Genomic DNA, 26,267 nt, shown 5'->3' on the forward strand with positions numbered 1-26,267 from the left:
CGGATCAGTTGCGGTGTAGGTACCAGATTGGCTCGGGCTGCCAGATCGGTTCGGGGTCCTGCACTTGCAGATGACGTCACGCATGTCACAAATCGTGATTGGTTGAAGCTCGGAAAGCTGGAGGAAACCATGGAGACACAAAATGTTCGGCAAAATTGGCTCGTGGTCGGAGTATGGATGTATTATATTATCGTCGGAGAGTGCTGTTGGAGAGTGACTGTGCGTGTCTTAACTGCTCAAGGAGCTTCGCCCATAATCAAGGTATTTTTTGAATTTACAGCTAGACGCACGTCAGCCAAAACTGAGGGGTTTCGTTACTCAAGAAAAGTTTGTCAGATCTCTAGTCGGTTTTAGTTATATTGTAACTTCAGTCCTTCTCCTTGTCTTTTGCTTCAGAAATGCAAAACAACCACAAAGAGACACAAAACACAGGATGCAAAAAAGCACAAAAATGCATGCAAAATGACCACAACAAGCCTACACAGAAATGCAAAATGACCACAAGGACACAAAAAAAAACACAAATACAAAATGACATAAGTTTAAAAGAGAAAGTGACACAAAGCAGCACAAAACAATCAGAGGTGCTTTAACCGCAAATAAAAAAATGACTACAGAGATATGCAAAATAGCCACAAAGAGGCAAAACTGAAGATGCAAATGGCAACAAAGAGACATATAGGGACACAAAACGACCACAGAACAACTGGAGGGACAAACAAAATGACCACAAAGAGACTCAAAACGACCGTGAAAGGACACAGCCACACTTGGAAGGGGGCTCTTCACTTGCCTGTGCCCAAGGGGGGCATTTTCCTATAATCCGTCCATGGTTATCGGGTCGGGGAGGAGGAGGGTGGTGCTGCTGCGGTCTGTGTCGTTCACCGTCACAACAGAAGCAGAGGAAGTTGTAGCCGCTCAATGCACCAATCAGCTGCGAGGTTACTCTGACGTCGCCCTGCCCAAACAACACAGGCAGCACAGCAGTACGGGTTGTTGGAAAACACAGTACCGGATATTTAAAGTCTGTCAGAAATTATAAAAAGCTTTTTAAATACCCGTTTTGAAGGTCGATTGTCGTGTTTCCTAGCGACATCGGGGCAGTTCACTTTGAACCCCGCTGAGACGATGAGGGCACGGTAACGTCAACCAGCCACTGTTAGCTGCTGTTAGCAACCTGTCAGATGCTAGCCGAGTTAGCTTACCTATGTGAGAACCCGGCAGCTAGTTGTAAAAAAAAAAAAAAAAAAAAGTTGTTTTAGACAACAGTTTTGGTGGAAGTAATGTAACGCCAACGTGCAGCTAAACATTTTTGTGTATTAATGAAAAAGGGCGAGTAATCGGCTCAGTCCGATGTGTTTGTATCCGCTAGCGCCGTTGCGTGGTTGAAATTCAAGCTACTAGCAGGTGAACGTTGAGTTAGCTTAGCAGCTGCACAAACGATACCATCCACCAAACTGGACAAAACATTGGATTTAGTCGGGTTTAAATCGGGCTCGGCGGGTTCGCTGACCCCGCAAAAGAAGATGAAGAAAAGGAAGGAGCTGAACGCCTTGATTGGACTCGGGGACAGTAAGAGAAAGAAGACTAAAAAGGGGTCGGGGCACCGGCTGCTCCGGACAGAGCCGCCGGACTCTGAGTCCGACTCGAGCTCGGACGACGACGAGTTCAACAACCTGAGCGGCGGAGGAAACTTTGGGAAGTGAGTCATCGTTTAAATAACATTTTGTTGTGGGATTACATATAAATTACAATACATTTTGCTCTGTCTCGTCGCCATTAATTACCTTTAAATGAAACCATATACCAGCTCCTATGAAACAACTGCCCAAACATAATCGACAACTAATGTGATAGTCGATTGATTATTCATTCTAGCTTTGGAAATGCTAGGGCTTAATATCTTTTTTCATGTTTACATAGGCTACGTATTGTGATTTGTACTGAAAGTTGGATGAAATAAGGCTCTGAAAACGAGGGGTGGTGGACATTTTAATTGGGATTTTGCTACTTTTTGTTTTGTTTTGTTTTTACACATAACAAATACTTGAATGAAAACAATAATCAGATGATTAATCCCAATGAAAACAATCAGTAGACTGTCAGTAGACAGACTGAATCAGCATATCAGTACTCATTTTAAGCCACTTAATTTCACAGCAGCTGAGTTGTTAATTTTATTGTAATTTTAATTTACTTCCATGTTGCCAGCACCCTGGATCCAGAGCACATACTATTTCAATCTGTTTTGTACAAATATGTTAAAATTTGCAAGGGAAAACTTGTAAATCTTGAATTTCGTTTTTTCAGCACACAAAAGCTGTTACATTTTTTTGTCTGCCTTGGAGCACGTTGCCCACAATGTCTTGCAGTCCTTGTGCAGAGGTTAAAAGAAAAGCATAAATATTTACAGATCACTTGATCTTTCTGCCTGCTCCACTTGTGTACACAGCAGAGTGAAACAGAAGACACATCCTGCATGCTAAAATTATTGTCATGCTTCTTCTTTTTTGTGAAGCTGAAAATCAGCCAAATTAGAATTAATCTACTCCACATTCAGCACAAGTATGACATGATGAATACAGTGTGTAACAGTCCATATTTTTAAACTCCATTATTTATCACTAATCTTCATAATTCCCATGGCATCGCAGGCAGTTTTCTCAAAATATCCCCTTCATTAATAATGAAAGAGACTGCTAGGCTGTAATGTCTAAAGTTACCATGTTTCCTCTTTTCACAGAAGAAGCTACACGCAGTGCTGCAATGTGTGCTATCCCTTGTTTCTGTTCATCATACTAGCAGCCTGTGTCATGGCCTGTGCTGGACTCATATGGATGCAGATTGCTCTGAAAGAGGATCTTGACTCCCTGAAAGAAAAGCTGCACAGCAGTAAGGCTTATTATCACACACCACTTGTTACCTTGTGATGCTCATAAAGGCTCACTGGCCTTTGGACACATAAGCCTGTCACATCCCAGATACACAGTCATGCATTCCCGTGTTTTTAACATTAACTGTTAACACATAGTAATGTTTTTGTTCCAGTGGATTCCAGCCAGAAGGTGTCGTCAAGTGAAATCCCGAAGCTAAGTGAGGACCTGAAAAACAAGGAGAGAAAGCTTGACGACATCGAGAACGGGGACAAGGGGTTGAACAAACTCTGGTTTAACCTAACAGAAATTAACAGAAAGGTTAGTTAGCATTCAAAATATTACAATCAAACTAGCGGTCACAACAAACTAGACACGTTCTAACACAATTTTTTCTTACTGATACTGATGTCAGCAGATAATAAATACAGATCGAATACTAATGCATTTTAAGAAAAGCTGTATCAGCTGTATACTACTAACTCACCAATGATGTGATATTATTGCTTTCATTTTTGTATAACATCTCTCTGCAGTGGTCAGGCTCCTATATGGGTTAAAAATCTTTGGATTGAACCATCCCCAACCATCATTTGATTTATTATAGTACTCCAGTAGACAATTCACAAAACAACTCTCCATTAAACTGTGGTAGATTATTAAGGCTCACAATGTTGGTCATACAAGGTAGACTAATTCAACTCAGTTCATGATAGCATGCCCTTTGCTGCAGGGAGTTCTTGTTGAATACTCAATACCGTACAGAAGTAATACAAAGAATATAAATTATAACTGGTTGTAAATGCCAGTTCTCTTTTTATATTGATTTGCAAAGTTTTACCCACACTTCCTGTTACTCTGCCACTCACTGTTTCAGAGCTGCAACATTATTTTTAACCTGACATGAGAGTCAGTGCTGGTAACACAGCAACTGATGGTATGCGACACAGTGACACACTACACACCGGTTTCAATTTACGCATATATTTTTAGCAAGGAGTTTTACACAGATTTTAAGTTTGTAAACACTGGAGTAGAACACTGGATATTTTTATTCTACAAACTTGGGTAGAAAAAAAGAGAAAAATTAGGCGCAGTATAGTTTTGTAATAATGCCTTGTAGCTGTAACTGATTGGTTTGTGTCATGTTACTCTTGCAGATCATCTCACTAGACTCTGCCGTAAACCATCTAAAGACCAACTTGAAATCCGCTGCTGATCTAATCAGCCTTCCTACAACAGTTGAAGAACTTCAGAAGGTAGAGGCAAAGCCAAACAGAAATAAATGATAATTTGGTTCAGATTTTTTTTTTTTTAAGTGCTGATTTTCACACCTGACCTCACAAAATATTTTTCCTTTCCAGAGTGTCGCTACAATTGGCAGCACACTAACAAGTGTCCAGCACGATGTGAAGACGATGCAGGCTGCTTTTGAAACTCAGAAAAAAGATAACGACTTGAAGGAGGCAGTGGTAAATTCAAACCTTTGACATTTTATGTAGTTTAACACTGTATAACCGAATCAGCCTGATAACGTGAACTGGATTTAAATCTTTAAAGTCTTTATGCTCTGCAACAAAAAAAGTAATAATGCAACAAACAATGAGCTAACTGACTCCGACTATAAACACACCTGCAAACTGGTCACCTTTTGGCTACAGTCACCTTTTTTATGTCAACCAGGGTAGTAGAAGTGAATGAAGAGGGTTTTAGTTTTGTAACTTGTCACCTTTTTCACTACTCCAGAATTTGTAGGTCTGATAAATCATATGTCAAAATACAATCTTATGTCAACTTGTCGTGCACTCTACAGTGATTTAAACGCACTGGCTGGGAATAAGGTCAGGTGTTTATGTACATGCTCCTAATATTCTCCTAATAATGGTTCTACTGTATGTTGAAATGCACATTAATCAATTTTTTATTTTGCCAATTTTATCAAAAATTGTAGTCAGTAGTTATGAATGCACATCTTGCTGCTTACTTTGAGATTATTGTGTATGCATCTTTCTTCAGCTTGTATTTGTTCAATTCTCTTAGTCTGAATGAATTGGCTTTTTCGAGTATTTCCAGTCCTAAGTCCAAGCAATGATAAATGTTTTCTGCCCTGAGTGGGAGGAAGGTGATGAAAATAGCCTTAACCTTTCAGAACGAATTGTCAAGCTGTACGTTAAACTGCTGGAATGTCGATACAGTGTTTCGTCTATCTGACAAACATCACAGAGGAAAACAAGCTATGTGCATTTGTAAGTAATACAGGGCTGAAGCTCTTGTATTTCACATGAGCAAAGCTGATGGATTTTTTATGAGTCAAAGTTGGAATTCACTTATGTTGTTCAACAGCTTGTCTTTTTTTATTTACTTGCCCATGTTCTCTGCAGATATCGCTCGAAGCTGCTTTTCTCCTCATTCTATCATTAATATATGAATGTACGGAGCAGAGAGCCGTACAGCAAACACAGTAACCTGTGCTTAAGTGAATTAGCTGAATAACTTGACATACCAGTGTGTAATTGACTATGTCTCGGCTCTCACATATTGAGGTTTCTTTGCATATTTGTCTTTGTCAGAATTGAGGTTAATCCACTTACATATGACCAAGATGACTCTGCTGATGTCAAATTATCTGCTTAACAGTAGCATGGATCCAAATCAGAAGCAGCAGTGAACTGCCAGATTAATTTGTTTATCTGTTTGCCCCGGCAAGCATGCATGGGTTTTGCAGTTCCTGTTAGGCTTACATTGAAAGAGTCACTGGGTTAAGAAGGTCCTGTCATTTCTTGGATCCATGCATTTGGGTTTTCATTCATAATACATGAAACAAGTGCCAATCTATTTTGGGAGCTTAGACGCTTTAGCGTTCTGAGTAAAACTAGGTCAAATATGTGAGACAACTGCAGAATGTTTTCTTCTCTTAATTTTTAATACACAAAATAGAATGGGGAAAAAAGAGGGAGACCAAATAATTGTACACTTGTATTTATTTTTTATATGTTGACCTCAATGGTTTAGGGATGTCAATCATATATTGCTCGCAAGCCGAGATCTCTGTAGTCTTATGTCTTAGGATTTTGAGGCACACAACAACTTAATAAAGTGAAAATGAATAATTTGGTTCACAGTTTGCTGTCTAGCAGCCTTATCTTCCAGGACACCTTTTTCATAATTGCACTTGTCTTAGAAAGTAGAAATCAGTAGAAACAATATTATTTTTTTATCGTCATAGGACGTAACAGACCTGAGGAAAGCAGTCAGTGAGGCTAACAAGACAGAGGAGCAGCACCATACATGGACTGCTGAGCAGATCCACATCCTCCTCTCCACGGTGGCAGAGCTTCGTCAGAGAGTGGTGTCATTAGAGGACAGGTCAAAACAAAGCGTGAGTCATGTGAATTCTCAATCACTTTCTGCATTTTTTTTGCTGCTTTTGTGGCATTGTGTTGAGCCCAGAGAATAAAAATCAATTTTACATTTCCTCCTTCACCTGTTTTGCAGATAAACAAAGACACAGCAGCTCAGCTGGCAGTCACGCCTGAAACTCCTGCAACCGAGGTGGTGAAAGAAGCTACAACAACCAAAGGAGTGCCTGGAGATGTGCAGGGTACAGTGTTGGATAAAGAAAGCTGTCACTTAATCTTCCCCATGTTGCATTTTTGTATTTTTTCTTATCATATTTTATCCTTACAGAGATATCCACGCCAGTGGCAGAGCCACACGCAAGCAGGCATCCACGCTTCCTAACTCCAAACCGCGCCAAGAGAAATGCTAAGACGAGATGTCCAGAGAGGGTGTCCCTGCCTGGCGTCAGCTCTCTGAAAGGTGCACACTGCTACTCCCAAGTAGTATATCTCAGTATCCAGTACAGATACAGTGCAACAGCATTTTGAGAAACACAATACTATGCTTTCTACCAGAGTCAGATGTATGTAATGGTAAATTTAAAGCTATAACATAAGAAGTCACTGTGGACGAGCAAACTTCAGAAAGTTACTGCTACAAATAGTCTAACACTAGCCTGGTTGGCACGACTTTCCAATGTTGATACTCAGCATTGGGTCTGGCCAAGACGTTAAGAGAATCCATTTCTCAAAGCGCATCCTTCAAACCTGGTTTACCCGCCCCCCTCAAATGCCTCAGTCTGCTATTGGTCGAAGCCAGAATAGGCGGTGTCGAAGCTTAAACCAATCACACCGCTCTTGTCCGCTGCTCCATGCTGCTGTTTACAATGAGGTTCCGGTCGCTGCTCTACTGCAACACGCCTCTACCCAGAGCCGTTGGAGAGGCTCGACGTTGATTGGCTCTCGAAAAAGAGGGTGGAGTTCCCGAAAATTCGGGAGACAGAAATCCAGTTAATAGCACGGTTGGCCAGACTAGAAGTCAGCAGCGCTTTTGCGAGGCGTGACGTCACTAGTGTGGGCGCGACCAGGCTAGTCTAACACAGTGGTTCTCAAACTTTTTCTTTAAATTTTACCACTTTTTTTCAGACAACATTTAACTTTTTTGGGGGGGAAATCTTACCACTTTTTACAGAAATTTCTCTACAATATTTCCAAAAATTCACGCCATTGGCCCTTATTCGAATGTACACTGACTAAAAAACTAACGTTCTTCAGTAAATATTTGTGTATTTCTGGTGTTTGCTTCGAAAATTTGTCCAATTGGGGTCCCTGGTATAATTTGTGTCAATTTAGGGGTCCTTGCTGTAAAAAAAAAAAAAAAAAGTTTTGGGAACCACTGGTCTAACACATATCCCTCCACTGGTAGCAAAGGATAGCTCTTCCCCCCCTGTTCCAAGTCTTTGTGCTAAACTTCACAAACTGACTCCTGGCTTTGGCCTAATATTAACTGCACAGATGCAACAGTTACAGCAAACTTTTTTATCTAACACAGAGAAAATATGCCGTTTGTTTGTTTTTAAAGATCATGAACAAACCTGCTTTTACTTCTCTCTGAATAAAAATAACCCTTTTTTTCTCCAACAGACTTGGAGGATCTCTTCCAGCAGGCAGGCATTGGACATAACTCACTTGGATTAACTTACCAAGACCTGAGGAAAATATTTGGAGCATCAACTCCCAGTGCTCGTGTCTTGGTGTGCTTTGACAATGATGGGGACCAGAGATACTCCCTGATGGAGCTGGGTGCTGCTGTAGGTTTGTGAGCACATCATCACTGACGGCAGCGAACAGTATTGAAACCCAGTGAGGTCTTGGGAAGGGGGATTTGGAGTTCCCGGCCCTCTTCTGTAATTGCTGCACTTTTGTGAACTGAATATTTATCATACTGATTGTGGAACAGTGGCGCTGGCATGCCCCCACCCCTTCCACTCCCCCCCTTCTCCTCAGTCCATTTCAACTCATCAGCCACGAAGCATTATCTTAAATTTGAGCAGTAATCAGTAGACCTGTATGCAGAATATTCAGCTCTTATTTTAGCAAATCCCTTGGTTTATGAAGATAAATCATAAAAAGAAGTGTTGTGAATTATTTTTGAAATCCCTGTTTTCCGCTCTCAGTTCTCAAACTTGCTGTTTTCCTGCACCTGTAGTTTTGTTCTTTTTAACCTTGTTTGTTGTTTCATTGATGTAACATTTTTTTGTGCGTTTAGCTTCCATGGAGGCTGTAAATATCAGACTGTTGTAGACGTCCCCACCCAACACAAAAACCTGGTACAACTCACCTGAACCTTATTTATAGAACACCGGATAGAATTTTAAGAATGTTTACAAATGACTACTAGAAACAGACTTTTGTGAGACCTTGGTTTTGTTTTTAGACGATTTCCTAACTTATCTGAAACACACGGTTGAGCATAAGAATAAAGATTTTTGTATGCTCTTTTCTAAGATTAATCTAAAGTTTCTGATTCCTTCTTATGTCGTCGTGTTTTCTCATATTTCCTCAGTTAGTTGCGATCAGAATATGTGTTTAGTCCATCTGTATGTCTGTTTTGATCTGTAGATTTTTTCTGGTGTTTTCAGTTCTACAAGATTTGAAGGGCTATGAACACTTTGATTTGACCGGCAAGAGTTTTGCAGTGGTAACTCGTGAGGCATATGTAGCAATAACAAAATGACATAGATATCTCTTGATTAGTATTGCAGTAGACAGAAAACTCGCAAACTGTAACAGGTAGTGTAAGAAGCACTGATCATCACTCTTTACTTGATTTCATTTTATTCTGTTTCATGGACCTAATAATGGTGTATTTACATAATAAGTTTGTCATACTCAAAACATTGTTGTACTCTGTAAAAAAATGGTGTAAAAGTATTCTCCGCCAATTATCTTGCGAAGGGGGTTGAGTTTGCTTTACGGTCTTAATCTCAACAATGTACATTTTAAAATAATTCTGTTGTGCTTTGCATGTTGCTTATAATGTAACATGAACAAATAATTTATAAACTTAACATAGTTGAGGACTTGTTTTTGCAGGACAATTGTTAGTTGAGCTCAAAATGTAAAAGTAGCTTTGGCCATCATGACTTAGAATTTTTGGTCCATGCTGCTACTGTACATGAGAGATTTTATGAATGTGTTTTTTGTGTGAGCACCATTGAATAAACACACTGTTAAAAAGGTTTGATTTATGGTCTGGCTGTTGATTTGAGATAAAAGTGAGAAGAAGCCTCGTCTTGTGGTGGTAACACATCTTTTACTAGAATGTTGCACATCACTTCACATTTAATCCAGTCTGCAATATACAAAAAGAAGAAGCAACGAGGAGCTTTGAACAAATGTATTTACACGTTTCTGACTTGTACAAAAAATACCTCTCACAACTTTCTGGACATCATTTCTCACATTTATTTAAGCCAGTGCCCCTTTAGCCCTCCAGTCCCGGGACAAGAGCCCCAGCAGCTCCTCTTCGTCCTCTTCCTCCTCAATGTTTCCATCAGTCTCCATGAGTTCCTCCTTCCTGGACAGAGGCTTCTGTTTCACTACGTCCCTCTTGTCCCTCAGCAGCTCAACCCTCTTGTAACACTCAATTTGTTCATCGATTTCGTCGATCTGGCGTTCAAGGCGACCCTCCTCGTCGTCCTCGGCCACGATGGCCTCTGATTTCGTGTTGACCTGTCGTATCTCCTTTTGAAACTCTTCCCATTCCTTGTCCATTTGGTCTTTTGGTGCGTCAACGTTGCGCACTTTAGCATCTCGAACCGGATCGTCGAAGAAACCCTCCGGCAGCGCCTCCGCTGTGTTTTCCTTCTTCTCTGTGCTTTTCTCCTGCCCGTCCGCTTTGAGGATGGACCCAGAGTGGGAGATGGCGGCGGGGGTTGCTGGGATGGAGCTGTCAAAAAAATCTGACGGCAGTCCCGGAGCTTCAGGAGGTTTTGTGGTATCCATCTGACCTCCCTCTCCAGCATCTGCTTCATCATCGTCGTCGTCGTCATAGACTCCAGCCAACAGACTCAAACCTGTAAAACATGGGAACCCTTTTTGTCATACCTTGGTTTGAATATCTCTACCATTTTTGCAAGAGGGTTTGTATCATAACTGAAAATGCTCTGCGTGGTAGATGACATACCATTTAAATTTTGTGTTTGTTTATTTCTGTGTAACTCTCTGAACATGAACATGTGAATGTATTATGCACGCAGAATCTCTCGCCTGTACAAATTTTAATCTGAGTTGGTATATGAGCCAAATGTATGTTATGTTTGTTTGTTTTTGTTATGTTCTGTCTTATTTCTTGAAAATTTGAATAAACATATTCAAAAAAACAAAACAAAAACAGACTCAAACCTGCAGACTTGGAAGAAGAAACTGCCTCTTTTTCCTTTGGTTTCTGGAAGAAATCTCCGGGCAGCCCTGACGTCGAAGACTGGCCTGCACCCGGGGTTGGTTTCGCCTTTTTCCCGTTCACGTCCTCGCTGTCCGCTGCTTTCCTCTTCACGGGTTGGCTCTGTGGGGTCGCTGCCGGCTGACTCTTTCCTCCCTTCAGCTCTGCAACCTTCTCTTTATGCTGTTTTCCGAGGACGTGAGCCGGCCACAGCAGCTCGGACTTCACCTGTACACCGCAACACACACAGCTGAGGTGCCCGAGACTGTTGTATTTGGCAAAAGGAGACTCCACGCGCTTCTTGTCTGTGCTTTGTCTTTGTTTTTCTCTCATCAAGCGCCGCAGCTCTTCTTGATTCACAACTTTCTTCCCCTTCTTCGAAGTTGCCATATTTTTCAAAACAACTTGTGAGCTAGCTTGCTTGCTGCTTTGCTCGCGCTCGCTATCTAAAAGTGTCGTCCAACAAAGATGACGCCGCTGCACGTATTCGCGTCCAAACCAGCAACTGTGCGCAGACATAACTCACAGGCGGCCATATTGGGTCAGTCGACCTACTGTAGATGGGCGATCCAGTCATCTGCACACACAAAAATATTCACAATTATGTGAAATTTTGTCCGTATATTTAAAGGAGATATCAGTGAAATGTTTTTGTTAATATAAGTCCTAATTAGTCATATTTTCCGTCAGCAATCACTTACATAGAGTGTTTCGACCGGAACACGAGTCTCTCCGTCACTCTGCTCTGCTGTAACCCGAGGAGAAAACATTTCTTCTGGGATACAAGTGTTATCCAATGAGGAGAGAGAACGGCATGAAGGGCTGTGTGTGCAGCCAAGGGATGCGCGTGAATGTGGTGACGTAGCACGAGGACCAATTGATGCCTGACAAGGGCGGGGGCTGCTAACTCATGGTGCGTTCAAAGAAACTCGTACTTTGTGTTTTTCCTTCCTGTGAAGTCATACCAGTTCGATCTGGTACGAGTTCACGGGTCGGAAGTTACGAGTGGCCGTTATAGGGAACTTTCACAGACAACAGGATGGTAAAAACACGAGCTACGGGTTACCTGGAACGCTACCAAGTCGTAGTTGTGACTTGAAGCTGTAACTTACGGTTTCAAAAGCCTGCCTTGAACGCAGCATTAGCCGAAACGGCCGTGAAGCTGATATCTGCTTTAACTATTTACATAATGTTACTATAATGTTACTTTCATAGAAAAGTACATGATTGAAATTATTCGTAATTTTAAGTATGTAGTATCATAACTGCATTTCTGATGTTCATAACAAATCAAACCGTTTGAAAATCTGTCAAAAAAAAAACTGAACAAGTTCTGAACATGCACCACAGACTTTAGTGTGCTGAGGGAGCGAGCGGACTGAGCCAAGATGGCGGCCGTGTGGCGACGCCGTGGGGCTTTGTGGGGGGTGATCTCGCGAGATCATCGAGCTAGCAGAAACGTTAGCTCTCGCTAGTTCATTGTACCGTCAGGATTTTGCCGCAAAGCAAACCGAATCGATACCATTTTAAAACGTGAAGCTAATGAGCAGCGGGAGAGACAACGATGTAGTGGTTCGCCGTTCGTTTATATCACTCGCTGTGTGTTGATTCAGTGCGTGTGTGTTTTTGTTATGTTTGATGTTATTTTTTGTTTCCATCGCCGCACCCTCCGTATTCATTTTTATTGTGGGGCTAGCTAGCTACCGAGCTGTGCTGCGGGGGGCTAATATTGGCTGTGGAGCCGGGCAGCAGGTGTAACGTTATTTGAAAAACAGCAGCAACGAGGAAAAGCCTAACATTGCCACGACGCTGGATTTTTTTAAAATCACATTTGCAGATATTTTTGCTGATGCTGACTCGCCTCCAGATTTATTCATTAGTGTGTATCTTGTTGGTCAGTTAACCTGAGCGTAGCGTACGGCAGTCATCATGACAGGTGAGAAGATACGCACCATGCGAAAGGACCACAACAAACCAAACAAAAATGACGAGATTATGGACACGTACGATGAGACCTCAAACGGGACTATCCCCAATGGTACCGGTAACCATTTCAAGTCCAACAAGGCTTTTCAGAAATCGGCCAAAACCTCGGCACTGCAGCAGCAGCAGCAGCTCAATGCAAACAACATTAACGGCAATCCATCATCAATTGGCACCATTGTAAATGATGATAATAAAAATCCAATAATCCTGACAGATGAGGACTTGGAGTTCCCTGTGCATGAATGCGTGTTCAAGGGAGATGTGCGTCGGCTCTCCTCTCTCATCAGGACCCATAGCATCACTCAGAAAGATGTACATGGTAAGATCTGTGCGATTACCCGATTGCTTTCTGACTAATTTGGTTAAATGTAGTACAGGAGATTGCATACTTCCTCACATGTATTTGATATGAATATTTATATATACTGTATACTATAATTTGTCTTAACGTTGTTTCTCCCCTTTAGGGAACACACCTCTTCACCTGGCTGTGATGATGGGCCACAAAGGTAAATCTGAACATTAGTTTGATTAAATGTATTGACCCTGGTTAGTTTTTTTTCTCTCTTTATTTTAACAGCCTATTGTTATACACTGGATTAACCAAAATGAACTAAAAAGCTTCTCAAAAGATAATCTACCAGTTTCAGATTGAGTCCAGAATATTACACTAAATATGCCTTGCTCCATGGCCCTGCACCTGTCATAATGTGGCTTTACTGAAACTGTTTTAGGCCTTCACATTAATTCTTAAAGCACAGTCAGTTCTGCTACTTTGGACATAGCATCACACTCCTTTCTGACCTCTGCAGCAATTGTTGCAATAATTGTTAGAGAAATACTTTGATTGCCAATTACACACAATGCAAACAATTTATGAGCACAGAACTGCAATTTGATTTTGAGAAAACGAAAAAGGCACACAAAAGAATATTATCTCCCTTCACTCCTTTAAGAAGGGGCATTATGATGTGGTGCTCTTTTGATTCATACAATAAATTAAGTTTAAGTTTGTGTTCCTTTTTATTGATTATATCAAATTAAGTGGACTCACAGCAAATATGTAGTGTATGTTGTTTTGTCTGCCATTCTTAAATAAGGCTTAATGTATTTTAAACACATTTTAATGGAATCATAAATAGTGTAAATCCCTGGAGTCGTCCAGTCCAGTTTGTACAGGCATTTAATTTACAGGAAACACAGACATGTATCTACACGCACTGAAGATACATGTCTGGGCAAGCATAAACATTTTTGTACTCAGGATATATTTAATTTGCTTTGTGTCTTATTTTTATCTATGTTTGCTTTAAAAGTTCCCAAAAAATAAATAATAAAAAAATGTACTCAGGAGAAAATAAGAAGCGCATTAGAGGAGGAATCACTCTTCCAGGACAGAAATAGTAGCTGCCAATAGCTGATGCCGACCCCAATGAATTATTTAAATAAAGAGAAAAATGCATAATGAGTTCTGGGTTTGTCGTCACTTGAAGTTTAGTGGTCTGTTAGAGTGTGGACATATTTTATTTACACTGTTACCAAATTAATATACAAATCTCTACATTTGTGATGACTGTTGGCTCAAGCTTACAAAATTAAAGAAAACAAAAACAGACATAATTGCATTTCTCTCTCTGATGATTCAATTGTTTTTCTTCTCAGAATGCGCCCTCCTTCTGCTGGCCCATAATGCACCTGTAAAGATAAAGAACGCACAGGGGTGGAGTCCTCTAGCAGAAGCCATCAGCTATGGTGATAGACAAATGAGTAAGTCATGTCAACAGAGCTCTGAATATAGCTGTGTGTTACAGTGTGGTTCTCATATCGGGTTGTGGTTGTGATGATCTTAGTGCCATACTGGAAATCATGCACCCATGATGCATCTAGGTTGAGTGCTGACGGTTTTATAGATTTGTGATGGCTTGAGTCACTGCTTGTGAATGTGCATCTTCTGAACCTCTGTACCATGGGAGACCGAATCAATTGAACAAGTCACAAAGACAAACATCCTATGATGCTGTAAGATAGATTTCTAAGTAACAATTTAGCCTTTACTGATAAAATCTTAACAGTATTACAATGATGGTCAATAATGTTTACACTGTTGTTGAATCATATTGGTTTTCTCAAATTTTGCACATACAATCAAGAAGACTAAACATTGTTGCAGGCTGCAGCATGAGTGTGTGTGTGTGTTTGTGTTTTTTAAAGACCTTTTATGAGCCATTTAATTAACTCAGTACACAAACGATGCAACTGCTATCTGGGCAGTCCAGCTAAAAAGCTAAAGGCGGGATTTTCTCTGAGCAGTCGTCATCCAGATGGGCTGGAACGCAGCCTAAACCATGGCTTACTGTTGGGAAGCCCGGAGCTTACAGCCCGGTCACCACCCTGCTTAATGATGCCCCTGCTTTTAAATCTGACATCCAGTGAAAAGAGTCAAATGACATGTGAAAGGCACTGGCTAATACCTTTGAAATGGATTCACTGTCCTGCCTTTTGTTTCTTTGGTGTGTTGTTATTTTTTGTATAATTCACCAAAGATAAAAGAAAAGATGATAGTTATTATTATTATTATTATTATTGAATATGTTTTATCTATATTGTTTGTATTTGGCTGTGTTGGTCATGTAAGTCTGAAGTATCAGCACATTGTTCATATATGGAGATTATGAGGCCCAGTAGTCTGAGAAATGACCCTCAGTCTTGTTAGTATGCGTCTCAACTCTCCGTGCCTGCTGTGGCAGGCCGGCTTGGGATGGAGACCAGGAGTTTGAGAAGGTCACATTGCTCACAAGGGTGAAGGGGGAGTCAGGGAGGCAGAGACGAGGGGCGGGGACGGGGGGGTGGTAACATTCACGCCATCAGCAAGGACATGCAAAGAAAATCAGATTATAGAGACAGAGTGGTTTTTAGATTTAGACATCCGGTTAAATAATATGCAGCAATATGCAGCTGGGTAGTACTTAGAGGCAAATGTTGAATAATGTTCGGTTTATATCAAAAGTGTGAGTTACAGCTTTTCACAAAACACTGCAGTCTTGTCATCAGTCATCACCTTTCACTTTTACACATGTGCACACTGCGTCAGCAGCTCGTGCGTGCAAAGACGAGCTGCCCGAGTGCAGCAAGTGCCTCATCAGCACTTCTCTCCTCAGTCACGTCCATTCTCAGTCCACTATTTCCACCCTGCTGAAGATAACAAGGATACGTAACGTTTGAGACATGTTGACTTATTGAGGTCCAGCCGGTATCAGTGAGTGGTTGGTGGTCAGTTTATGAGAGCTGCTCTTCACGAGACGCTGCATCCAGCTGATCCCATCACTGCTACTGGTGCATTTAATATGAAATGTGTTACTTCTGCACATAAAGTAGTTGTAGCAGAGTAGTGATGCTCACTCCCGTTTATGTGTTACACTATAAAAACCTGAACATTCAGCTGCTTATCTCGTGAACAGTGTGGCAGGTTTTAACAAGGAGGAGCTGGTAAAATCCCATTGGCTGTTTGTGATGCAGAACATATATCTTCTCTCTCAATATGTTAGACCAGGCATGCAAACATTTTGTGAACAGATTTGTAACTAATGCAGAATGCGAATATATGATAATGATACACAAACAGTGGCCTGTTTCTGAGGTTCACCTGTGCGTCATCCACTACACCTGTTCTTCCTGAGTCTGCTGTCACGTTTTTAGATTACATTACATTACAGCATTGATTTCTTAGTTAGTGGTGGTGTTGTACTCGAGCATTGTATTCAGAGGTGTTTGGACCATGTGCTGTACCCAACGTCATCCAGATGTGAGGTTGATAGAAGGAGAGAATAACTGGCCTGTTCTCTTTCTCCTCCTCTTTCCACAGTCACAGCAATACTGCGGAAGTTAAAGCAGCAGTCCAGGGAGAGTGTGGAGGATAAAAGGCCAAAATTACTGAAGGCTCTCAGAGAGGTGAGGATCACAGCTGGCTTCCTCTTCCACAGATGTTGTCGCCGAGCCAAACTCAAGTGTGCAACTGCCATCATTCTGCGTCGCTGACTTTTCACTGCCATTGTGTTTTTAAAAACCTCCGCAGGCTTTGATTTGCATAAACGGCCACTGCCTGTCCTTGAGGACGCATATTAAAGCAGAGCTATGCAAGTCGGCCGGAAATAGCTCGCTCCTTCGCTGGTTTCTCTTTTTTTCCCTCTCCGGAGCTCCCCCACAGTTCTGGGAGGCACATGTCACTGTCGTAAAAAAAAAAAAAAAAAAACTCGCCGCCACCACCTCCTCCACCCCCTACATGTGCTTGTGTTTACATTGGAAGCTGCTGAAGGTAGAGAGCAGTGTTTGCTAAGCCCTGCTAACACGGAGCTAACGCTAACACGGAGCTAACGCTAACACGGCCACAAGGCAGTTTCTCGCGATAGTTCTATCCATTGACGAGATTTGTAACACCGAGACGGACGACTGATCTTGCAAGTGCGGTTTTCAGCCAGGGGGGGGGGGGGGGGGGGGGGGGGGGGGGGGGGGGGGTGAGCGCATTGGCCTAGACCCCATTCACCTCATAATAGGTCACTCAACCATCACAGTGTCTCTGAGCCACAATAATTACAGCCGAAATCCTGCATAGTTCTGCTTTAATGGCTGAAATGCATAATGTGACTTGTTAACTGGTCAGAGAAGGGGCGCAGTACAGTGAAGTTGTAATGTGTGAGTCGAATCCTGTAGTTTTGAAATGATATTTGTTTCTTTTCTGTAGCTTGGCGATTTTTATCTGGAGCTGCATTGGGATTTTCAGAGCTGGGGTGAGTTTTCATATTTCACATAAAAAGATCTAGATATGGAAGATGCTGCAGTCTTAAACTTTATACAGGCGCACTAACGACATGTTATAGCCCATCATATGAAGAACTTGTTCCATTAACCACACTGAAGTTTATTCTTTCTCATCTATCCTGTAGTGCCTTTGTTGTCCCGGATGCTGCCATCTGATGCTTGTAAAATCTACAAGCAGGGCATCAATATTAGGTAAGACATGACATTTCTCAGCGAGGTTTCATGTTGTGCCTGGTGTGAGAATCCAAATTCACTGAGCATTTGAAGAAGCAAATGGTAGATATCCAGGTCGAGGACTTCTTTTAGATCTGATAAGTAGGACGCGACAGTCTGCACAGACCCACTCATCTCATCCCCTCTCTCTCTCTCTTTTAATTTAGACTCGACACCACTCTAATAGACTTCACTGATATGAAATGTCAGCGCGGAGATCTTAGTTTCATTTTCAACGGCGACGCTACACCCTCCCAGTCCTTTGTGGTTCTGGACAACGAAGCAAAAGTGTACCAAAGAATACACCACGAGGTGAGCCAGCGGTCGTAACCCCGCAAGTTTAACACTGTGTTATCAGCTGTTTCGTGTAAACACCGAGACCTAACTGTTGCTGCTTTGTTTTGTTTGTCTCCAAGGAGTCGGAGATGGAGACTGAAGAAGAGGTGGATATTCTGATGAGCAGTGACGTCTACTCCGCAACCCTGTCAACCAAGTCCATCAGTTTCTCCCGTAGTCAGATTGGCTGGCTCTTCAGAGAGGATAAAACCGTAAGGCCTAACATGACGTGACTGCATGGTTACTTTTAGGGCTGACCCGTTTATCATATTTTGATAATCGAAGCTTCGCGGACATAAAATCGATTTTAATCGAAGCTTCGACGGTGCGCGATCGTAACGTCTTACGGGGGGGGGGGGGCAGGTTTCCAGGATGCCAAGTCGCCTACTCATTTTAATGTAACAATTGCCGATGAGAACCGGTGTCAAAAAGGAAAAAAGGAAGAAAAAAAAAAACAATCGATCACGGACTTAAAGATCGATTTCCATGGCAACGAACGAAGCTTCGAAGCTTCGATTTTTTTGGGTCAGCCCTACAGTAGTTACTTTACTGTTGGTTGAAGTTTACAGACGTTGAATCCCTTGCACTTCCACACAGTTGTGCGACATTGCTATTTACATCTTTTGTTTTCTTGCAGTGTCAAGCCACAAACACCTGTTTGCCTTTGCCACAAAACCACATGCTCTCAAAATGTGAAAATAAACATTTCCTATATAAAACACAAACTCATTTGATGTAATTTTGTATGCAAAGGAGACACAGTTAAAGTGTGTAACAGAAAGACACATTTAACTCCCTAATATATGGAGACAGTATGTGTGATGTAAATATCTATAATATCTATAAATGTCTATAAAAGAGTATAAAGGAAAGTTGGCCATCACAGGCCTTTTGTTTTTTTGATTAATTTCCACTAGTTGCCCATTTAAAATGAATACAACTACAACCACAGTAAATTAACCTCTCAAACATATATGAGTGGGTGGTTGTTTAAAGGATCTGAGTCATTTTACCTCGTGTATTTTTAAATGACTTTGTGTCTTTGTGTGCCTTTTCGTCAAATGTTACATATTTCAATGAGTTGTTGTGAGAAGTGTGAGATTAAGTGGATTCATTGATTTTTGTTTTTCAGTCTTTGACTATTTTCATCTTTTTTAGAGCCAGTTGTAATCATATCCAGTTTTCCCCAATACACAAACAGTGGGCAAAAATATATCAAATCCATTGTTATGTTTTGCCTCTCCAGATTAATTTCCCCTTTTCGGACGCTAACCCGAAGGTTGTGAACACACGGTCACAGTTCCCTAATGCAAATATAATATTGGTCATATTTGTCTATACTGCCCGTGAAACACTTTCTGGGTCATTTTGATGTATGAATTGTGGTGTTGCACCATGGATCTGAAAGGTCTGTGTGTGTGTGCACTTCACAGCTTCTCTCTGTTCAGTGATTCTATGAACTCTACAAAGTAAAAGAGAGAGGGAGAACTTGTAGCCCTCCGTAAAGCTGGTACGGTCTTACCCTCAGGCTGCTCTGTGGCACATTTTTAAGAAACTTCGCCGTAGGAACTGAAATCACTGGCTGACGTAATGCACAACATCTGCTCGTTTTTTTCTACACAGGAGAGAGTAGGAAACTTCCTGGCTGACTTCTATGCAGTGAACGGTCTGATGCTGGAGTCGAGGAAACGGCGAGAGCACCTCAGCGAGGAGGACATCCTGAGGAACAAAGCCATCATGGAGAGCTTGAGTAAAGGAGGCAGCATCAGCGAACAGAACTTTGAGGTGGTTGACTTGACTAATGGTAAAGAGTGAAGAAGAGATTCATATGTGTGACCATGCCTCTGACTTCTTCTTCTTCTCCTCTCATCCCCAGCCTGTGAGGAGACAGTCCCTCACAGCTCCAGCCCCCAACACAATTTCCTGGGAGGAGTACATCACTGCAGAACACGGAAAGTAAGCATTAAGTATTTTCTGTGATTTCATTCATATTCACTGTTATTAGAAATGTATTCAGGGCAACTACAGGGAAAAAAAGTATATGCTGAATCTGACATTAATGTGAACCAGCGCAGAACATAAAGAGCAGTGTCTAACCCTTTGTGTGTTTGTGTGTCTCCAGGCCACCTCATCTAGGGAGAGAGCTAGTGTGCAAGGAAAGCAAGAAGAACTTCAAAGCCACTGTAGCCATGAGCCAGGATTTTCCTCTAGGCATCGAGTCGTAAGTACACCCCTCCCTCCTTAGATCTATTTACAAAGCTCTCTGCACAGATTGATCCTGGGTGGATTTCCACAGATACACTTGGGATTTATAGCAAAGGGTAGTGTGAAGATGAAATAATTCACATCAGATAATTGGGCCAGGTGGATGCGGGGGCTTCACTGGAAGTCACTGTAAAATCAACTTCTCCATCACATGACGAGAGAAGTGTGTTGGTGTCTTTACTTTATTATTTAACCCAACATGGCCACGGTGTTAGTTTGGCTTTGGCTTTGGCCTTTTAAAATGGTGGAGAAAAAAAAACAATTTCTCTCATTTCCTGTGAACTTTATTATACACCTCGTGGCATTTGTGAAATGCGGTTTCACAAAATGCTGCGGCCCTTATTCTCGAATGTTTCTCAGTCTGTTGTGGTGTTGTTTGTGCATCATTGTTTTGACCAAAACAATAAGAGTAAATAGTGATAATCAAAGAGTCAAGTCCTGTTATTTATAAGCTACAATCAGAAGAAAATGGCGTAAATTGTTATAATAAAAAATATTTTATTATTATTAAAAATTGAAATATTTAAATAATATTATCAAAAAAAAAATTTTGTTTTTCAATTGACGAAATGTTTCAGCTCTACGTGTGACATAAAAAAATCCCCTAACTTAGGTTATTGAACATTTTTCTGCTGCTTATTATTAATTGATTACTTCTTTGAATTAGATGTTACCTTGGCAACTACAATTTCTTGATAGATAGATCTGTGTTAAGCATAAAAAACACCAATTGATTAATCAATTAATTAAGTCACCAATTGATTAATCAATTAATTTCATCAGCTCTAATAACAGTTGGTTGCGTTGGGTATCATTGCTTAATGTTGGTGATTGTAATCTGCAGAAAACAAAACAAATTGTTGGTTTTTCTGCAGCCAAATGGTGTTTATTCCACTGTGAAAGGAGAGGTTCATGGAGAACAAACAAGATGTGAGGAAAAGAGAAACTTTGTTGATGAAGTCATATGACACTGAGTAGATGAGGAGGTGGGATGCAGCCGGGATGTGGTTTGTAATGGTTTACAGGCAGCACTGTAAAATATTTGGACATAATGTACTAGATTACTTTATCTTCTCCACTTAATGAACCTTAATGGAGATGGCAATAAAAAAAACCCTGCCCTATATCGTAGCTAATGGTTTTTTAATGTGTTTTTTTTTCCTTTCCCCCTTTCTATCCTGTGCTTTGTGACATTAAAAATGTGTTGTACTTAGTTCTCTCTAAATGTTTTAATTTATTGTCATCATCAGTCACCAAAATGAGACCAGTGCTACGATTGTAGGGCAATAGTTTTTGTTTGGATCAGATCACATCATTTAAAGTCTTAAAATTATTACTTTTCCTAGTTTTCAGCCCACTAATCTGCAGTGAAATTATGTTTTTGGGTCGTCTGTCTGTCCCAGTCTGGGAAACCAAATATCACCAGAACATTTGAACGTTCACTAGGACTCAAGGATGAGCTGAGAATTTAGTGTCAGAGGTCAAAGACACCTCAAGTTTTTAAAAAATGAACAGTCTTGAAAGTGTTGGAATTGAGAAAATGTAAGAACCTTGTAAATTATTCTCATTTTAAACAAATCGGCTTGAAATTGATCGATTAATACTCAACTAATCATTTGCTTTTCAGACAAGATCAGCTGTTATTTGGTGGTCCCAGGTTCTCAAATGTGAAACTTGTCTGTGTTTGTTTTCTCTTCCACTCGAGATCTCAAAAACAAAACGGTTTCCTTTTTGTTGTTGTTGTTGTTGTTGTTGGGATCCTGGGAGGTGCCAGCATTTCTTTTCTGTTCCTGGCAAATACCCAGGGGGCAAAGCAAAAAAACGGACACGGAGCGTTGTAAAAGGTTTGACACCAGAAATGATATCCAGGAACTTCAAGGATTAAAACCTGGGTGGACAACCTGGTCAACTAGCTGCTGGAAAGATACAGGGGGCCAAAACCCCTTTCTGGGGTCATTTTGCTGGCGAAATGATGTAAATGCAAATATTTAGGTACTACAATGGCATAAATAGTCATACAACTTTAAAATTTGGCAGAGAGTATCTTGACACATAGGGAGAGGCACGAAAAAAAGATTCTGGGGTTTGATGCAACTCAATTTTAAGATATCACCCTCAACATCCCAAAAAAGACCAAAAAAAGTACTGTTCGCCTGACAAATTCTCATGGAAATTATTATTTTTCAGCACTTTATGGAGAATATCTATGCTTAACATATATATAGAAAATTTCCTTAAAGCAGATATCAGCTTCACGGCCGTTTCGGCTAATGCTGCGTTCAAGGCAGGCTTTTGAAACCGTAAGTTACAGCTTCAAGTCACAACTACGACTTGGTAGCGTTCCAGGTAACCCGTAGCTCGTGTTTTTACCATCCTGTTGTCTGTGAAAGTTCCCTATAACGGCCACTCGTAACTTCCGACCCGTGAACTCGTACCAGATCGAACTGGTATGACTTCACAAGAAGGAAAAACACAAAGTACGAGTTTCTTTGAACGCACCATGAGTTAGCAGCCCCCGCCCTTGTCAGGCATCAATTGGTCCTCGTGCTACGTCACCACATTCACGCGCATCCCTTGGCTGCACACACAGCCCTTCATGCCGTTCTCTCTCCTCATTGGATAACACTTGTATCCCACAAGGAAAATTTTCTCCTCGGGTTACAGCAGAGCAGAGTGACGGAGAGACTCGTGTTTAGGCTGAAATACTTCATGTAAGTGATTGCTGATGGAAAATAGGACTATTTAGGACTTATATTAACAAAAACATTCCACTGATATCTGCTTTAATTCATAAGCTTCCATTTGAAACCAAGATAGCCTTTCTATCTCAAAAGCCCCACTTGCTGTGGCCAACGGTCTTCTCTATCTATCTGTTCACTTTGGGGAGACCAGAAATAGAATGGTTTCTGATCATGCCAGTTAACATGTAGTTTTTCACAATAGGTGTTGCATTGTTTGGAGACAGCCTGTAGCTTTCCAGTAGCTAGTAGAAAGGCTATCTTGGACTCAAATGGAAGCTTATGAATTAAGGAAATTTTCTATATATATGTGAAGCATAGATATTCTCCATAAAGTGCTGAAAAATAATAATTTTCATGAGAATTTGTCAGGCGAACAGTACTTTTTTTGGTCTTTTTTGGGATGTTGAGGGTGATATCTTAAAATTGAGTTGCATCAAACCCCAGAATCTTTTTTTCATGCCTCCCCCTATGTGTCAAGATACTCTCTGCCAAATTTTATAGTTGTATGACTATTTATGCCATTGTAGTACCTAAATATTTGCATTTACATCATTTCGCCAGCAAAATGACCCCAGAAAGGGGTTTTGGCCCCCTGTAGCTTTCCAGCAGCTAGTTGACCAGGTTGTCCACCCAGGTTTTAATCCTTGAAGTTCCTAGATATCATTTCTGGTGTCAAACCTTTTACAACGCTCCGTGTCCGTTTTTCAAAAAACTGGGATTTTGCCCCCTGGGTAAAAGCAAATAGTGTGAAAAGAAAAACTGCTGACTCATTTTCCACTGCCTGCAGGTTACTGAACGTGTTGGAGGTCATAGCCCCGTTCAAGCACTTCAACAAACTCCGAGAGTTTGTCCAGATGAAGCTTCCGCCCGGGTTTCCAGTCAAGCTCGGTACGTGTGTGTCGACCTACTGCTGCGTTCCTGTGGTTGAGCTTCAGGAGAACAACGACAGCCTAACACATTTCCCTCCTTTGTCTCCTCCTCCCTCGCAGACATCCCCGTCTTCCCTACCATCACAGCAACCGTCACCTTTCAGGAATTTCGCTACGACGAATTTGAAGACTCGACTTTCTTCATCCCTGCGGAGTACAAAGAAGATCCCAGCCGCTTCCCAGACCTCTGAAACAGTGAACACAACTGACGCAAAACAAGAGGAAATGACCAGCGAGTAAATGTGTACGGGAAACACAAAATGAGGAATCTTGCATTGTTTAATTCCTATATATAAATATATATATACTATATATATATATATGTATATAAATATATTCTCCATTTAAAAGAAGAAAAAAAAAAAGTTTGGTTGGGTGGAGCTGGTCTTATTGATCAGTTATTATTCATTTTGCTGTCGGATCCAAAGCAAATCAATGCAAGCAGATGTTACAGAGTGCCATCTCACACTTTAGATGCGTATCGGCAGGTGTTTTTTGTGAAAAGAGTGATAGCTTTCATTGAACTCGCTGTTTCACCTTACTGAGCGGTTCCACGTGCTGCTCAGCGCTGCTGCTCCTCTCTCTCTCCTGTGAAAGCTGTCACACGACTCAGCCTGGACTCGTTCTCATCACTATTTTAATATCTTACTGTATGTCTTCATCTCCAGGGACTGACGAATGAATCCTCATTCTTGAAACTGCACTGACACCGTCATCTGTAAATACGTCACGCCTCCTCTGAAGTTCATACGGAAAAGATACACAAATATATAGCTATATCCTCAAAACTGAGCTTAATATTCATTTATAGATTATGTACGATTTAAATATATAAAGTATATAGAGAAGGGTGGAGATACTCAAAGGAGTAACACTGTGTAGCAATACATTTCCAGTACTTAAGAATGTTTTTAACCAGCTGGGAGAAGGTTTAGCGTTCAAAAAAAACCCATCCTCAACAGTTCAGTTTCCAAGCCTTTTTCCCCTGTGCAGGAGACACTCTCCTGTGTTTTCAGGTTAGCTCATGTTACCTCTCAGCCGCCTCCATGTTTTGTTGTGATCGGTGTGAGTGAATAATTGTACTGTACCAAGGGGTCGTTGTTTGTACGTTTGTGTGAGGGAGAACCCAGATGGGATATCAGGTAAACTGTTCTTAGTTTAAATACTGCACTGATATTAAGTGTATTTAAGGCATGCTATGGCTGTGTTTGGCCGACTGGATCACATGCATCTTTAAGCTGTTGTTCTCTGAACGATTATGTTATCTGCAGACTCATCGTTGGTATTTAGATTAAGGAAGAACTGAAAATTGTAACACTAACACTTTGAAACACCTTTTAGTGCTTATAAAATCTCTCCTTGATTGTAGTCTGCGCATAATTTTCCTTGTTTCGTTGTATTTTTTTATTATTATTCCTTGTTTGTTTTAAATCCAAGGAGAGTAAACTAAGCTGTGAAGTTGATATTGCTGGATATCCCAAAACTGCCCATATGGGAACTGATCTGATCCATTGAGTTTTCTCTGGCTTCAGCTTTTCTGTACTGCAACCATACCTACTTCACATCCCTTTAAATAAAGCACCAGCATCATGTTTCAACTGGACTTTGTTGCAAGTATAATAAAATAAAAAAAACACCAATCTAAATGAGGCCTCCGAATAAGGATGAGTAATATGACTGGTCAGACATGTTTTTATATTGTTTAACCCATTCATTACTTTAATTTGGGATGTATTTAATTTGCTTGGTCATCTTAAGCCTCAGTGTGCCTCATGTGCTGCCATTATATCTGAGTCACAGAGATTAGTATCAGTCTTTGAAAAACTCTTGGGTAACTAAGGTATTTCTAAATTCCTCAGACTCTTGAGACCATTTGGATGGAAAAATATATTCATACATGTACACCAAGTTAGGTACACCTCCTTGCTAAGACTAATGCAACAGTCCTGAAATAAATCCTTTTCATGGTTTCACACTTCAGCTTTTGTTTTTTTCTGTTTAAAATCTGTTGATTCCACTCTCAATCATTCTGGAGGTCGTACTTTGCTGCTGATGAATTGTGTTGTTTTGTCCACCCCAGGCTAAGTAACATCCCTGTCTACAATGAAGTACAACAGCACAAAACATTCATCTTAGGAAGTGACTTAACAAAACTTTGTGATACGGACGGAGTATTACTTTCATCCCAATAGTTACTCTGGAGCCAACACAACATTATTTTGTAGTGGGGTCATGTGACTCATTGGGTTTTTAATGAGATCACCAGGTATTTTATGTAGAATCAAACGCTTAGTGAGATAAAACATTGTAGGATGACGAGGTTGATC

At 40.9% G+C, this 26,267-nt stretch overlaps 3 protein-coding genes across 3 annotated transcripts; 2 read left to right on the forward strand and 1 right to left on the reverse strand.

Annotated features, from left to right (window-relative positions):
- The first annotated feature begins 947 nt into the window (after nucleotides 1–947).
- Nucleotides 948–9,455, forward strand: efcab14 (EF-hand calcium binding domain 14). The gene is made up of 9 exons (XM_083992292.1): nucleotides 948–1,702; nucleotides 2,744–2,892; nucleotides 3,049–3,194; nucleotides 4,034–4,132; nucleotides 4,238–4,345; nucleotides 6,100–6,252; nucleotides 6,369–6,474; nucleotides 6,561–6,692; nucleotides 7,856–9,455. The coding sequence occupies exons 1-9, from the start codon at nucleotides 1,527–1,529 to the stop codon at nucleotides 8,032–8,034; spliced, it is 1,248 nt and encodes a 415-aa protein (XP_083848418.1). The 5' UTR covers nucleotides 948–1,526; the 3' UTR covers nucleotides 8,035–9,455.
- A 188-nt stretch (nucleotides 9,456–9,643) lies between these two features.
- On the reverse strand, nucleotides 9,644–11,093 carry znf830 (zinc finger protein 830). The gene is made up of 2 exons (XM_083991005.1): nucleotides 10,619–11,093; nucleotides 9,644–10,290 (listed from the first exon to the last, which is right to left on the reverse strand). The coding sequence occupies exons 1-2, from the start codon at nucleotides 11,043–11,045 to the stop codon at nucleotides 9,683–9,685; spliced, it is 1,035 nt and encodes a 344-aa protein (XP_083847131.1). The 5' UTR covers nucleotides 11,046–11,093; the 3' UTR covers nucleotides 9,644–9,682.
- A 1,035-nt stretch (nucleotides 11,094–12,128) lies between these two features.
- Nucleotides 12,129–25,882, forward strand: LOC311000439 (ankyrin repeat domain-containing protein 13C-like). The gene is made up of 13 exons (XM_083991154.1): nucleotides 12,129–12,960; nucleotides 13,109–13,150; nucleotides 14,304–14,408; nucleotides 16,504–16,589; nucleotides 17,380–17,425; nucleotides 17,582–17,648; nucleotides 17,837–17,981; nucleotides 18,086–18,217; nucleotides 19,629–19,790; nucleotides 19,882–19,961; nucleotides 20,128–20,226; nucleotides 23,799–23,899; nucleotides 24,001–25,882. Exons 1-13 carry the CDS (start codon nucleotides 12,585–12,587, stop codon nucleotides 24,129–24,131), a joined length of 1,572 nt encoding a protein of 523 aa, XP_083847280.1. The 5' UTR covers nucleotides 12,129–12,584; the 3' UTR covers nucleotides 24,132–25,882.
- Nucleotides 25,883–26,267: the final 385 nt, after the last annotated feature.

Source organism: Trachurus trachurus (assembly GCF_905171665.1).
Source record: "Trachurus trachurus genome assembly, chromosome: 17".
Taxonomy (NCBI): domain Eukaryota; kingdom Metazoa; phylum Chordata; class Actinopteri; order Carangiformes; family Carangidae; genus Trachurus; species Trachurus trachurus.

What these genes read in the sequence shown, in the direction of transcription:
- LOC311000439 (XM_083991154.1), top strand. Translation starts at nt 12,585, where the DNA reads ATGACAGGTGAGAAGATACGCACCATGCGAAAGGACCACAACAAACCA. An exon ending in TTTCCTCTAGGCATCGAGTC is followed by an intron (nt 20,227 to 23,798) that starts GTAAGTACACCC and finishes CACTGCCTGCAG; the next exon opens with GTTACTGAACGTGTTGGAGG. An exon ending in CGGGTTTCCAGTCAAGCTCG is followed by an intron (nt 23,900 to 24,000) that starts GTACGTGTGTGT and finishes CCTCCCTCGCAG; the next exon opens with ACATCCCCGTCTTCCCTACC.
- znf830 (XM_083991005.1), bottom strand. Translation starts at nt 11,045, where the DNA reads ATGGCAACTTCGAAGAAGGGGAAGAAAGTTGTGAATCAAGAAGAGCTG. An exon ending in TTCTTCTTCCAAGTCTGCAG is followed by an intron (nt 10,291 to 10,618) that starts GTTTGAGTCTGT and finishes CATGTTTTACAG; the next exon opens with GTTTGAGTCTGTTGGCTGGA.
- efcab14 (XM_083992292.1), top strand. Translation starts at nt 1,527, where the DNA reads ATGAAGAAAAGGAAGGAGCTGAACGCCTTGATTGGACTCGGGGACAGT. An exon ending in GGCGGAGGAAACTTTGGGAA is followed by an intron (nt 1,703 to 2,743) that starts GTGAGTCATCGT and finishes CTCTTTTCACAG; the next exon opens with AAGAAGCTACACGCAGTGCT. An exon ending in AGGACAGGTCAAAACAAAGC is followed by an intron (nt 6,253 to 6,368) that starts GTGAGTCATGTG and finishes CCTGTTTTGCAG; the next exon opens with ATAAACAAAGACACAGCAGC.